At 33.8% G+C, this 15,834-nt stretch overlaps 1 protein-coding gene across 1 annotated transcript in view; it reads right to left on the bottom strand.

Annotated features, from left to right (window-relative positions):
- Positions 1-15,834, bottom strand: part of SCLT1 (sodium channel and clathrin linker 1) — a 162,204-nt gene that overhangs the window by 142,065 nt on the left and 4,305 nt on the right. Inside the window, exons 2-4 of the mRNA XM_023516581.1 lie at positions 9,576-9,643; positions 1,685-1,743; positions 1,110-1,182 (exon numbers count right to left, since the gene is read on the bottom strand). Coding sequence (XP_023372349.1) covers positions 1,110-1,182; positions 1,685-1,743; positions 9,576-9,643 — 200 coding nt within the window. The remainder of the gene's footprint in view (positions 1-1,109; positions 1,183-1,684; positions 1,744-9,575; positions 9,644-15,834) is intronic.

A 15,834-nucleotide genomic window follows, 5' to 3' on the forward strand; every position in this document is an offset into this window, starting at 1 on the left:
CTCAATTAAAAAAAAAATCTGTTTTCTTCTTTCAGCATTCTCTTGCCATTTTGACATGATGGGCTGTTAAGCAGACAGAATTAAAAACACTGTCCAGCTATGCAACTTTTCACAAACTCCACTTCAAACAGAAACATGGCACACCACTGTCAAAAGCTGATAACAGAGTGTCACTCTCGACCCCCATAAACTCATAGTGGTGCCACTCAGGCAAGGAAAGGGAGAACTAAGTCTTGAGAGGAGCAGCCATTGACTTAGCGCTTATGGCTTACTAAAATGTTCTAATTGGCTGGTCATTTGGGTAGCATTACTTTGTTGAAACTTATTTTATGTTTGGTATTTTAAATGTGTTCATTTTAAAAATAAAATGAAAATATAAAAGCTGAACAAAAATGTATTAATAAAAGGATTTGTTCTATAAAAATCAGATTCAGTCAAATGGATGCACTTAAGGACTCAGAAGGCCACATCTGGCCTTAAGGTTGCAGGTTCCCCACCCCTGTCTTAGTCTTATAAGCCCTTGGACCCAAAATGATAATCTGTCTGTATAGACATCTCCTCAGTTTCTTTATTCTCTTCACTCCTAAAATAAACCTTCATTACTATGAGGATTTTAGGAAAAAGCTGCTGCAGGTTAAACCTATACTAGAAGTGGATGAATAGCATTTAAAAGACATAAGATAAAAGCATCTGATAGACGAAATATTTGAAACTGGGGAAAAAATCCATTCTGCAAATAATGTGAAATATAGGTAGAATGAGGATAAGAAGAAAAGTCTAAAAGGATATGAGATAGCTTGGGGTTAAAAAAAAAATGTAAGCGAACAAAATGAGATTAAAAGATTCTTCTAAGTGTCTAAGAGATATCTCATGCCAGATAGCAAGGGCAAGCAAATAACAGATTAAAAGATGAAACACAAGATGCTCTTTAAACATAACGCAAGCACGCACACACACAGGAGTGCACATGCACATACAGAGAACCAAGTATTGATTAGTTACAGCTACATGTTTTCTCACTCATGAATTTTATTTTAAAGTACAGTCTGTTTTACTTTATCTTTTCATAATAAAATATCACAAAAAGCTTCATAACTGTTATTTCATACCTGATAATATTTCAGCTGCTCATTTAGTTGTGCTAGAAGGTTATCATACTCAGCAATAAGAGGAGCTAAAAAGCTAAAGAAAAAAATACAGAATTAAAAATACAACATATTCTGTTTCACCTAGTTTATTAAATTATATAACAAGTAAAATAAACTATATATCAAAATTTGATGTTTAATTTACTCAAAGGACTCAAAATTTTGCCTTTTTCCCTAAACCTGGGTTTTCAAATCTTTATCCAATTAATATTTTAGGTTGAAAACTTACTTGTGTATGGTGGCTGGCTTGTGCATTATGGGATGTTTAACAATATCCTTGGCCTCCAACCTTTAGATGTCAGTACAAAAATGTTTCCAAAAATTGACAAATACTTCCTGGTAGAACAGGGGCAAAATAGTCCATGGCCGATAATCACTCTTACAGACTTCGTAACACTCGCTTTTTCTTGTCAATTTAATAATGATCATTTACACCAAATTGTAGTAGGCCATAAAATAAATATTCTTAATTCTAAAGGAATTATTTTAATGATAATTAAATATTAGGAAAAAATAAATTTCTGGTAGTATTTTACCTTTGGTTAGTTACTGAGTTTCCCAACACGTCATCTCCATGTCCTCTGAAGACAGATTTCTGTAACAGAGAATGTGCATTTTAAAATGTTCTCATATAATTCTAGCCAAAACTGACAACGGTTTAAAATAAAATACAATTAAAACTTTTAAAACCTTAGAAAATCTATTGGAATAATTCAAAAGAGGAAAAAAACTCATCTCAACTGATAATGAAACGTATTTGGTAAATTTAATAGCCACACATAATAAAAACTCTTACCAAATTAAAAATTTGAGGACTTTTTCTTAATTCGATAAAAATATCTAACAGAAACATATTAAATACCATTCTTCGTAGGGAAACATAAGCACTGCTTAAACAGTAATAATACAAGGCTGCTCACTATCACTGCTGAAATTCAACGCTGTACTAAAAGTTCACAAGGCTGTATGTCCTGGGGGGTGATTTATATAACAGTTGAAAAGATACAATGCCATTATTATTTATAGACCATTTACATTGAAAATTTCATGTAATATGCCAATTGTTACAATTAGTAAAAGAATACACTAAATGTCACCAGACAGAAGTTCACATTAAAAAAATAGCTTTTTTCAAATACCAGCAATAGTCAGAAAAGAGGAATAAATATCCTATTACTATTGTAATAAAGTAAATGAAAAATGTTATAAGAACTTACTGAGAAAATTAACTTTAATAAAGGAAATAAAAGAAAATCTAAATAAACAGGGTATTATATCATATTCACGTATATATGGAACAGTCAATATTTTGAGTATGTCAATTCTTTCTTTTTCATTTCAAATTAACATGAGGGCACAAACGTTTAGGTTACATTGTTTTCAGTTCTAAAGTAAAGTTTAAGTTGTAGTTGAGCGCTTCACCCATGCACATTAGGTGAGATCCTGACAATTGTCCTCCCTCCTCCTGCCAATCACACTCCTCCTCCCCCTTCCATCTCCCTGCTCTCTCCTAGACCTTGCTAGACTATATTTCTGTGTTTTCTTTCATTTGGGCATGTATTTGTTTATACACTGGGTTTCATATAAATACTGAGTACAATGGATACTTTTTTTTTTTCTATGCTTGAGATAGTTTACTAAGAAGAATGTGGTTCAACTCTATCCAAGTAAACACAAAAGATGTAAAGTCTCCAACTTTTCTTATGGCTGAATAGTACTCCATGGTATACATATACCACAGTTATTCCATTCATGGGTTGATGGGCACTTGGGTTACTGCCATGTCTAGACAATTGTGAATTGAGATGCAATAAACACTCTGGTGTAAACGTCCTCGTGGTAGAAAAGAAAATGATTTCTTTTTCTTCTGGGTAGACACCTAGTAATGGGATTATGGGATAAAATGGAAGGTTGACTTTTAGTTCTTTGAGAATTCTCCATACTTTTTTCCAAAGAGGCTGTATTAGTTTGCAGTTCCACCAACAGCGTAAAAGTGTTACATTTTTTCCACATCCATGCCAGCATCTGCAGATTTGGGACTTTGTGATGTGGACTAATCTCACTGAGGCTAGATGATATTTTACAATGGTTTTGATTTGCATTTCTCCGATGATTAGGGACAATGAGCATTTTTTTCATGTGTTTGTTGGCCATTTATTTGTTATCTTCAGAGAAGTTTCTATTTAAGTCTTTTGGCCACTTATAAATGGGGCTGTTCGCTCTTTCCTCTTTGATTACTTTGAGTTCTCTGTAGATTCTAGTTATCAGCCCTTTCTCAGATGATGGCATGCAAATATCTTCTCTCATACTGAAGATGGTCTATTTGCTTTAGTTGTGGCACCCTTAGCTGTGCAGATAGCTTTTCAGCTTCATTATGTCCCATTTATTTATTTTTGGTGTTGTTGCACTTACCAAGGGGGTTGTCTTCATAAAATCTTCTCTCAGGCCAATTTTGTCAAGCATTTCTCCCATATTTTCCTCTAGGATTTTTATTGTTTTGCGTCTTAAATTTATATCTTTTATCTAGTGAGTCAATTTCTGTCAATGCTGAGACATGCAGGTATAGTTTCAGTCTTCTACATGTAGCTAACCAGTTCTCCCAGCATCATTTATTAACTAGGGATTATTTTCCCTAGTGCATGCTTTTATGTGGTTTTATCAAAGATTTGATGGCAATATGTGGTTAGGTTCATCTCTAGGTTCCCTATTATATTCCATAGATCTGTATCTTTGTTTTTGTGTCAGTACCATGCAGTTTTGATTACTACAAACTTGTGTATAACCTGAAGTCTGGTAATGTGATACCTCCAGATTTGTTTTTATTTCTTAAAATTGCATTGGCTATTTGGGTTTTTTCATGGTCCCATATGAAACAAAAATACTATTTTTTCAAGTTTGTCAAAGTATTACATTGGTGCTTTGATGAGGATTGCATTCTATCTATAGATAGCTTTGGATATATTAACAATGTTGATTCTTCCAAGCTATGAGCATACTATGTTCTACCATTTGTTAATGTCTTCTGCTATTGCTTTTCTCAGGGTTTCATAACTTCCTTTATGAAGATCCTTCACATATATATATCCTTTGTTAGATATATTCTCAGGTATTTCATGTTCTTTAGAGAGACCATAAAAGGTATTGTGTCTTTGATTTGATTCTCAGTTTAACTGTTATTAGCACATATGAAGGCTACCGATTTGTGGACGTTGATTTTGTATCCCAAAACATCACTATATTTCTTGATTACTTCTAAGAACTCTGTGGTTGAATCCCTCAGATTTTATAGGTCCAAGATTGTGTCCTTGGCAAAGAGTGAGAGTTTGACCTCCTCTGTGCATGTTTGAATATCCTTTACCTCCTTCTGTTGCCTGATTGCAATGGCTAGGACTTCCAGCACTATGTTGAATAGCAGTGGTAACAGTGGGCAGCCTTCTTTAGTTACAGTTCTAAGTGGAAATGCTTTCAGTTTTACTCCATTCTATATAATATTGGCAATGGATTTGTAGTAGATATTCCCAGCAGTTTGAAAAATGTCCCACCCAAGCCTATTTTCTTAAGTGTTCTTATTAAGAAAGGATGCTGGATTTTGTCAAAAGCCTTTTCTGCATCAATTGAGAGAATTGTAAAGTCTCTGTTTTTAATTTTATTTACATGGTGAATTATATTTATGGATTTATGCATATTGAACCAACCTTACATGCCTGAGATAAAACCCACTTGATCATGGTGTATAATTTTTTTAATGAGACGTTGTATTCTGTTTGCTAAGATCTTACCGAATATTTTTGCAGAATATTCATTAATGATATTGGCTTATAGTTTCCCTTTTTTGTTGGGTACTTTCCTGATTTTGGAATCAGGGTGATACTTGCTTCATAGAACATATTGGGGAAGATTCCTTCCTTCTTTCTCTGTGTTTTGGAATAAGTTATACAATGTAGGTACTAGTTCCTCTTTGAAGGTTTGGTAGAATTCTGGGGTGAAACCATCTGGTGCAGGGCTTTTCTTTTTGGGAAGATTTTGTATTATTGAAGCAATTTCAGTGCTTAAAACAGATTTACTCAAAATTTTTAATTCTTTCTAGTTAAGTTTAGGAAGGTAGCATTATTTCAGGTATTATTCCATTTCTACATTTTTACATTTCTAGGCATAGAGCTTTTTATAGCAATTGTTGAGGATCTTTTATATTTCTGTGGTATTTGTTGTTATTTCCCCTTTTTCGTTTCTGATTAAAGTTATTAAAGAGCTCGCTTTTTTGTTTCTGTTTAGTCTGGCCAAAGATTCTTTTCAAAGATTAATAAAAACCAACTTTTTGTTTCGCTGATCTTCCAAATGATTCTTATGCTCTCAATTTCACTTAATTCTGCTCTAATTTTAGTTATTTCAGGACTCTTTCTTGGCCCATTCTTTGGCCCTTTCTTTACTTTTGTCCCAGTTTTAATGTTACTACCTTAAAAAGGCCTTCTTTGACCTTTCTACCAAATCAGTCTCTGCCATCACCACCCCATAATTATATACATATTATTCTCCATCTGAGTAGTCTATTTATTTCCTTTGCAGGATATTAGAATTTTAATAAATTCATTTATATTTCTTCCAGTGATGGAGGACCCTTTGTCTATCTTATACATAGCCCTATCCCCAGAAATAGACCCTTTGTCTACCTTATACATAGCTCTAACCCCAGAGTTAGCACAGGCATGATCTTAAAATAATGGAATGAATAAATTAATATGATTGTCTTTTCTACAACCAACTTATACCTCTTTGACACTATGCTTTTATATTTATTCCTTTTTAGTCCAGCTTACACATCTCCTTTTCTCCTTTAGGTTCTTAGACTATCTCTTAACTTAATTTGTTTTAAAATTTGAATTTTGAGTACAAAGAATAATGAGTAGAAAGAGAACTCCCAACTTAGAAATATTTTTAGGAGAACTTTAAGAGAAAATAAACTAATTTTTAATATTTTACCCTGCCCCCTTAGCAAATACCAAGCGAATCAAAGCACTAACTTTACCTTTCAGTACACATATACTAGTGTTGCATAGATTACCAAGAGGACTCAATTAGCTTGAGTTTAAGAAAATATAAGTATTTAAAAAAAAGTAGACAGAAATATTTGAGAAGAGAGGGACATTTTCCACCCAACTTCTTGAATAAAATCTTTTCCTTATCTTTGAGTAATTATCTTCCAGTGCCTACTACTACACTCTCAGAGAGCAATGCCACTTGAAATAATTTTTACTTACAGAGAAAACACAAAATAATTAAAGAAAGACAATTTAACACTAATCCTGAAGAGATCATTCAAGAAACCATTTGTTATTTAAAATAACTTCAGAAAATTCTATACAATCATAATGGAGGGAATGGAGTTTTTTAAAGTGATTGAATTATGAAAATACAATGAGCCAAATATTTGATATATGAAATATATATGCTAGCCAATACATTGCAAAACTCCAACTTTCAGTTTTTGTTTAAAAAATTTATGTCCAGTATAATTAGTTACCATAAAGGTAACATGCATGCCCCTAAGAATAACATTCTTCAAAATTATTATTGTAAGGCAATTCAAAAAGTTTACTTTGATCCAAAACAAGCGTAAATGATCATTGAGTAATAATAGCACTAAAGAATTTATTCATAATATGTAAAATAGTTTATATAGAAAACCATGTTTGAAGTTACAACTCAAAAAACCTCAAGAAATGAACATCAAACTTCTGTAGCTTTGTTTTTCCAGTATCGGAAAAACATCTGATAAAGTATATCCACTTAACACAAGTCCTGGAAATTTTATGGTACTAGTGTAAGGAGAAAGGGGGTCATTTCTTTAGAACTCTCTCTTGAAAAACAAAACTAAAAAGTATGAACTGTTTGTATTTCCCATGGTGATTAGGAATTTTCACATTTCCATGACTTTGACTATACATATTTGACCCACTAAGTTCAAATCACATTGGATGCAGAAGGAGGGAAGGAGATGAAAGACATAGTTGTTTCGTTTATTCAACAAATAGTTATCAAGGACCTACTGACAAGGACTGTTCTAGGTACTTGGGAAACATGGTTGAACAAAAAGGGCAAACAGAAATTTATGAAGGATTTCTGTTGCTAAAGATACAATGACAAGAAATCTCAGCCAGTGCTTCTAGGTTCTACGTACCCATTGATAATGGTTTCTTCCTACTTCTTTCTTTATCATAAAACAATCAAAAAAAAATAAAACAATACAAGAAATTCTAATTCCTTTTCAGAAGTTAGAATAATGTTTCTGGGGGAAAGAACCCCCAAGGGATGCTCTGCATATGGCCAAGAATATGGGTGTTACTGCTAGAAAGCAGATTAATCTCCCTCTCATGCTTTCACATCTCCTCCCTTCTTACTACTGCTACCCATGCAGTAAAAAGCAAGACCCACAAGGATGGAAATCTTGAAACAGCAATGTGTTCTGAAAATATGGAGAAATGCAGAAGATTCTTAGGTAGTAACAATACGCTCCTACAAAAACAAGAGGAATTAAGATTTAACTCTATGGGATTGCAGGATCAAATGGGAGGTCTAGTTTGAGTGGTATATGTATACCATGGAATAGTATTCAGACACTAAAAATGATGGAGACTGAGGCATTGTCTCAGTCCATTGGCGGTGTCCGCCAATCCAAGGGTGGCGGATTCCAACCAAGCCCCAGCCAAACTGCAAACAAAAAATAGCCAGGCATTGTGGCAGGTACCCGTAGTCCCAGCTACTTGGGAGACTGAGGCATGAGAATCACCTAACCCAAGAGCTGAAAGTTGCTGTGAGCTATGATGCCAGAGCACTCTACTGAGGGAAACAGAGTGAGACTCTGTCTCTAAAAAAAAAAGAAAGAAAGAGAAAGAAAGAAAAAAGAAAAAAAGATGGAGACTTTACACTTTACATCCTTTGTATTAACCTAGATGAATGCAGAACACATTATTCTTAGTAAAGCATCACAAGAATGGAGAAATAAGAATCCTATATACTCAATTGTGATATGAGGACAATTAAGGTCTCAGTACACAATGGAGGGTGAGGGATAGGGAGAGCTGAGAAAGGGAAGGAGGGAGGGGCTGCAGAGTCAAGGGGTATGGTATACCTTTTGGGGACAGGACACAAATATAAGAGGGTCCTTATCTAACAAAAGCAATCAATGTAACCTGGTTTTATGTACCCTCAACAAATCCTCAACAATAAAAAAAAAGATTTAAGTGTATAACTACAAGAATAGTATGTGTAAGATGAGAACATGTACCTTCAGAAAATTAAAAGAGCTGTAATTTCTCCAAAGAATATTAAGTAGGGAAAGATTTATCCCTACTTGATCTGCTACTCTAAGATTTTAATTAATATAATCACAATGTGTAATGTGGGTTCATGTGAGTCACTGATAAGCTGCCTGGTAAAACCATCTTTCATAATCAATTACCTATAGTTTTCTACAGATATGTTGCAATATCATGCCTAGAGATCTTCTAGAGCTTTAAATTCTATCTTTTTTTAATGCCTTCTTTCAGGCCTATGCTATACATGAAGTAGAAGCAAGAAACCTAAGAATCTGAGCAAAACTTAGAGGCTGTATTATGAAAGGTTTTCTATCACTTAAGTGATTATACATGTAGTTTTTAATTAAACATTCATTCACAGTGAATAGTGGATAGATAGCCTTAAGACCCTCTGGACTCTGAATCTGGTCTTTGGAAATGAAAATACAACACAGTAAGCTATATATTTAGTATACACTAAGGCAAATATCTATAAGGATAAGTATATTCAAGCCAACCCAATAAATGGCTCCTTTTTAATACCTTAAAAACAATGTCTTCATTTTTAATATGATACCTTAAAACAATTTTAGTTCTAATTATAAGATTCATTTATACAAAAGCAAAACATTCCTTATTGTTTTTTTAAAGAGTCATCACTAATCTAGGAGTGACTATTTTTTTTTTTTAATATCTGTAACACAGGGTCTAACAATAAGTATCCTTTTTGGTTAAAAATTCTTTTTAACATATTATTTAAATAAGAAATGATGACAACCAAGGAAAGAAACAGTAAAAAAAATACCATGTACTATTTGCATTTGTTTATGCTTCTGTCACAATTTATGAGAATTCAGAGTTAAAGCATGCAACTATGTGTACCTTGAAAAAAAATTTAGGATGTTTCAAAGCCTAAATGAATTCTCATTTTAGAACTCAGACATTTTAATATCACATGTAATATATAAACTCCAACTCTGGGAAGAAAAGGCAATTTCTATGGACAAAGACTTTATATTCATTAAGCAAAAATAAGCTTTTCCCTTATAAGAATCACAGTTGTAAGCAAAATTTCACCATGCTATAGGTAACTTCACAGGAGAATAATCCTAACCAGAATTTATAATTTACATACCTGTACAGATGAATATTTGGGAAAACTATCTCTTTGGTACCAGGTAAGAATATGATGTAGCGTTTGATCTGAAACAAACAGAAAAACCAAATGGGAAGTTGGGGTGCATTCAATTCTTAATGGAAATATTGTAGTTATTTGATGTACTCAATGCAAAATGGCTAGTGTCCATTGCTTCTATAATAAGATGCATCCTCAATTTCAACAAAACTTTTTAAAACTTAAAAATAGGCCATTTAATACACCTAAGCCAACTAACTACTGCCAATGGGAAAAAGAATAACTGCAATGAACTAACTTTTCTGATTTCATCAACTTGACTTATCAGTCTCTCCTGGCTTGCTCTTCAAGTTAGCAGAAGTAAAAAAAAATTCTCCATATTTTTTCATTCCTGTTACTATAATGGAAAAGAGTTGGGAAGATAAGCTGTAGCCATATTCTTTAGAAATCTTAAAACTAGCTAAAACTCTCCCAGGACAAACCTCCTCATAGAGGAGAAATAACCTGACAAAGAATCCAAACTAAATAGGAATGGGCAAAAGACAAGGGGAAAATAAAGTCCAGAATAAAGCCAAAAACTCTCAATAAATACAAAACCATATTTTTATTCACATTGATAAAAGATGCATACATAGGACATAGCAACCAACAAATGTGCACTCACACAGTCTTTTCAAGATCACGTGGAACATTTAAAATGGATTATTTCCTGGTAATACAGCAATTTCAACAACTTTCAAAGTACTGAAGCCAAAGGGAGTATGTTATCTAACAATGGCACAATTAAGAACCAAAATGTAAAGAAAAAAATCCTCCATATGTCTGGAAATTAAGAAATCACTTTTATATAACCCATGGATCTCAGAGGGAATTACAAAATCAATTTGAAAGTGCTGTATTTTGAACTACACAATGATGAAAATGTGATATCTCAAAACTTGCTTAAAAAGGTATCTATAGCTTTAACTAAATATACTAGTGGAAAAAAAGGCTAAAGCTATAAATCCACTCCAAAAAGTTAGAAAAAGAAACCAGAAAATAAAAAAAAAGGAAAAACTCACAAAAAGATAAAAAAAGATAATCTCAAGTGTTATTTTTAAAAATCTGATGAAATTCAAGATATATTCATCACTAAGCCTTAGCAAAGTAGGACTAGAAGGGAATCTTATTATTATAACACATAATAAACATCACGCTTAAGGGTGAAAATGTTGAAAACTTTCCCTTGCAAATTCGGAATCACACAAGGATGAATTCTTATGACATTTGCTCAACACTTTACTGTAAGTCTAAGTTAATGCAATAAGACAAGTAAAACAAATAAGAGGTATAAAGGCCAAAAAAAAAGAAGAAAAGAAAAGAAAAGAAAAACCTGTCCTTATTCTAGTATAAGTGTGTATGTGTTCAATCCAAATGAACACACATATAAATTCTGAAAATGAATAATTAAGTTTAGCAAGTTTGTTGGATACAAGGTAAATATTCAAACAGTAATTATATTTTTATATACTAGCAACATAAATTCAGAAAATAATAAAAAACATTATTTATAGTACCTCAAAAAATATCAATTCCTAGAGTTTAAGACTACTACATGGAAAACTATGAAACATTCAGGAGAGAAATTAAAGACCTAAATAAGTGGAGAGAGATATTCATGCTTTAGTGAAGTCCATATAATGATGTAAATTCTCCCCCAATTGATCTATAGATTAAATGCAATTCCAATCAATCTTCAATAGAGGGTATTGTGAAAATTGAAAAATTGATTCTAAAATATAGATGAAAATGCAAAGAGAATAGCCAAGACATTTTTACAAAAGTAGAATAAGGGGGAAGAGCTTACTCCATCAGCAATCAAGATAAATTATAAGGCTATATGGTAGTTTACACGGCACTACAGTGGTGTAGGAATAAACAAACCTGAATATAATGAAGAGAATTTAGAATTTAAAAATATATCCATGTCTATATGAGTACTAGAATTATGACTGACGGGGTGAGAGAAGTGGGGGGAGCAGGAGAAGAAGTATGGAGGAAAAATAATCTTTTTGTAATTGGTTCTATGCCAACTGGTCATGCTCATGGAAAAGAATAAAACATCATTCATAAAAACCAATTCCAAGGGAACTGTATATCTAAACACGACTGCCAAAACAATAAATTTCTACACAATAACAAGAGAATATATTCATAACCTTGGGGCATGGAAATTTTTTTGTCAAAACACAAAAAAGCAGTAACCCATAAAATAAAAAACTAATAAACTGGACTACATTAAAATTAAGAACATTTGTTCCTCCAAAGAGATCTTTTGAGATCTCATTTTAAGAGAGTAAAAATGCAAGCTACAAACACAGAAAAGATATTTCCAACACATAATAACTGAAAAAGGACTTATGTCTAAAATATACAAAGAAGTATAAATTAAAAGTCAGATAAACCTACAGAAAAATGGTAAGAAGACTCAAATGAGAACTTCACAAAAACAATACCAAAGTGGTCAATAAACACAGAAAAGTTGCTCAATTTCATTAGGTATCGACAAATTAAAATTACAATAAAATTGGAATCAAAATTAAAAATCAAGTGTTGGTGGGAAATGTGGAATAAATCAAATTTCTATACATTGCTATGGGAATATAAATTAGTACAACTTTAAAACTAAACATAGGCTAGGAATATATCCAACCAAAAGGTGAGTGCTTGAACACCAAAGGGCCATGACAAAAAATGTTGATGACAGCATTGTTCACAATGGCCCCCCAAATGGAAACAACCCAAACAACCATGAAAAGAAGAAAGGAAGGACTAAGGAAGATGGCTGAATAGAACCTTTCACTGCTTCTCTCCCCAAAGGAATAAAAAATTCAAAACTATCAACACAAGAATGCAGCTTCGTCAGAACCAAAAAATGAAGTGGATGATCATAGTACTTGGTTTTAATACAAATCAAGGCAAGCGGCATTACAGTGGGTAGGAAAGACAGTCTTGGATTGCCTATACCATCCCTCCCCTCCCCACTGGCAGAGAAAAAAATCTGTGTGCTTAGAGGAGGCAGAGCCCAGGAGTATGAGGTTGTATTAAGCTACAAGGACACCTCTGCACTCTACCTTGGGCAACAGAGTGAGACTTTGTCTAAAATAAATAGACAGATAAATAAATAAATAAAGTCCATGCTACTCAACGCAATCCACATTCAATGAGATCACTAGGAAAATACCAATGACATTCTTCACAGTAATAGAAAAAATAATCCTAAAATTTATATGCAACAAAAAAAGACCCAGAATAGACAAAGCTATCCTGAACAAAAAGAGCAAAACTGGAGGAATCTCATTACTCAGCTTCAAATGATACTACAAAGCTACAGCAAGCAAACAGCATGGTACCTGCATAACACACATGTAGACGAACGGAACAAAATACAAAACCCAGAAACAAATCCACATATTTATAGTCAACTCTTTTTTGACACAGGTGTCAAGAATGTATGTTGGGGAAAAGCCAGTATCTTCAGTAAATGCTATAGGAAAAACAGATATACATATGTGGTAGAATGAAATACCCCCATCTCTCTCTGTATACAAAAATCAAATTAAAATATATTTAAAGACTTAAAACTAAGACATTATATCACAAAACTACTAAAAGAAAATACTGGGGAAAACACTCCAGGACATTGGTCTGGGCAAAGATTTCTTGAGTAAGATTTCAAAAGCACAGGCAACCAAAACAAAAATCGACAAATAGGAACGAAAAAGCTCCTATACCGGCAAAGGAATCAACAAAGAGAAAACCCAAGAATGTGAGAAAAATTATGCAAACTACACATCTGACAAGGGTTTAATAACCAGAATATATAAGGAACTCAAAGAATTCAACAGCAAATAATTCAATAAAAACATGGACAAAAGATCTAAATTGACCTTTCTCTAAAGAAGACATACAAACAGCTAGCAGGTATATGAAAAAATGCTCAACATGAATCATTAGAATAGTGAAAGTCAAAACTATAATGAGATATTATTTAGCCCAAGTTAAAATGGCTCGTCCCCAAAAGACAAGGTATAATGAATGTCATTGAGAATGTGGAGAAAGGAGATCCCTTACACGCTGTTCGAAGGAACTTAAATTAGTACAACCATTATGGAGAACAGTATGACGTTATCTCAAAACAACTATATTAAGTTTATTATATTAATAACAAAATATTAAGATCTATCATTAATAGAACTACTAGATGATTCCACAATCTCACTTCTGGGGATGTATCATCCAGAAGAAAGGAAGTCAGCACATCAAAGAGTCTCTGCACTCCCATATTTACTACAGCACTACTGACAATAGCCAAGATTTGGAATTGACATATGTGTCCATCAATGGATAAAGAGAATATGGTACATATACATAACGGAAGAATATTCAGCCACAAGAAGGAATAAAATCCTACCATTATAATCTATAAATTTAATATGTTTCTTCATTAAGCTACATCTTCTTTTATATAATCAATAATTTCATAGTAGTAAACCATCTTTTCATTTCTGGGACAACCCCAGTATCAAAATGATTATTTGTGTATGTATATATCTACATGTACACCCATACTCACACACATTCATTGCTGGATTCAATTTGTTAATATTTTCTTTTGGACTTTAGTTACAATATGCTGAAGTGAAAATTATAAGGTATATAGTTTTCCTTTCTTTCAAGTGTGTTTATTGAGAAGTGGTTAAGAAAACAAAAACTGAATCTAGACTGCCTGGGTTCAAGTCCCAGCTCAGCCACCATGGTTATTAGTTAACCATGAATTTGTGATGGCACTTAGCCAGAGGGTAGAAATATCCATGGGTATCAAACAGTATTGGCTATGAGACTAGTGAAGGAAAACTAATCAACTAATCTCAGGATGAGGTATTACTGGGCATGTGCTATATAGAAAAGCAGGGGCATGGTCATATTAAGACAACTGAAAAGAGAACAGATGAGTGAATGGGCAGTGTTTACAGCCTGTGTAAGAAAGTAGTAAAGGCCGGGCATGGACGCTCACACCTGTAATCCTAGCACTCTGGGAGGCTGAGAAGGGTGGACTGTGTGAGTTCACGAGTTCGAGACCATTTTGAGCAAGAGAGAGACCCTGTCTCTAAAAAATAGCTGGGCAGTGTGGTGGGCGCCTATAGTCGCAGCTATTCAGGAGGCTAAGGCAGAAGATCACTTTAGCCCAAGAGTTTGAGGTTGCTGTGAACTATGACACCACAGCACACTACTACAGGTGACAAAGTGAGACTCTGTCCTCTACAAAAAAGAGAGTAGTAAAAAAAATTAGGAAGGGGTTAAGGAAACAGAAAAAATTGAAGGGTTCAAATAGCAGAGGTCTAGAAGCAGTCAAAAAAAGTTACAGTACAAATAAGATATTAGAGTTTAAGACATCCAAGTAGGGCAACTTGACTAGGATTTCTGCTTATGCCCACAAATGACTTAATAAAAAAAATAAGAAGAAGAACCACCTTCCTGCATGACACAGCAAAAAATAATAAATGAATTAATGGAGTACAGGGCACTAGACGATAATGATAGGATGATAATGAAGGACATGAAACAAATGATATTTTAATCCCTGTGACTGCCTCAGCTTAATGACTTGAGAGATTTTCAAAGCCATGGCACAGAAATAGGAAGTACAGGTGTAGACTATTGGACTCTGTGAGTTAAGGAGATGGAAGTGAAGGTCAGTGCAGACCAAGTGAACTAGAACTGGCAGGGCAAAGAACAGAAGAGAAGGCTTCACAGAGAAAGAACTCTGTGGAACCTGAGACCTGCAGACGTTCCCCCTTGCGTACATAACAGAGTGCTGAATAGCTCTTTATGTACTAAAGAAACAGAATTTGTACAATTCCAAAAATCTTTCCAAAAAGAAAATTCCAGGTCTAGTTGGTATCATTGGTGAATTCTACCACATATTTAAGAAAATAATAATATGCCAGGTATGGTGCCTCACACCTGTAATCCTAGCACTCTGGGAGGCCGAGGCGGGTGTACTGCCTGAGCTCGGGAGTTAGAGGTCAGCCTGAGCAAAACTGAGATGTCCATCTCTACTAAAAATAGAAAAAACTAGCCAAGTGTGGTGGCGCATACCCTAGACCCAGTTACTTGGGAGGCTGAGGCAAAAGGATTGCTTAAGCCCAAGAGTTTGAAGTTGCTGCGAGTTATGATGATGCCTGATGCCACGGCACTCTACCCAGGGCGACAGAAT

The sequence above is a fragment of the Otolemur garnettii genome, unplaced genomic scaffold, assembly GCF_000181295.1.
Source record: "Otolemur garnettii isolate 467f Iridium unplaced genomic scaffold, OtoGar3 scaffold00093, whole genome shotgun sequence".
In the NCBI taxonomy this organism is placed as follows: domain Eukaryota; kingdom Metazoa; phylum Chordata; class Mammalia; order Primates; family Galagidae; genus Otolemur; species Otolemur garnettii.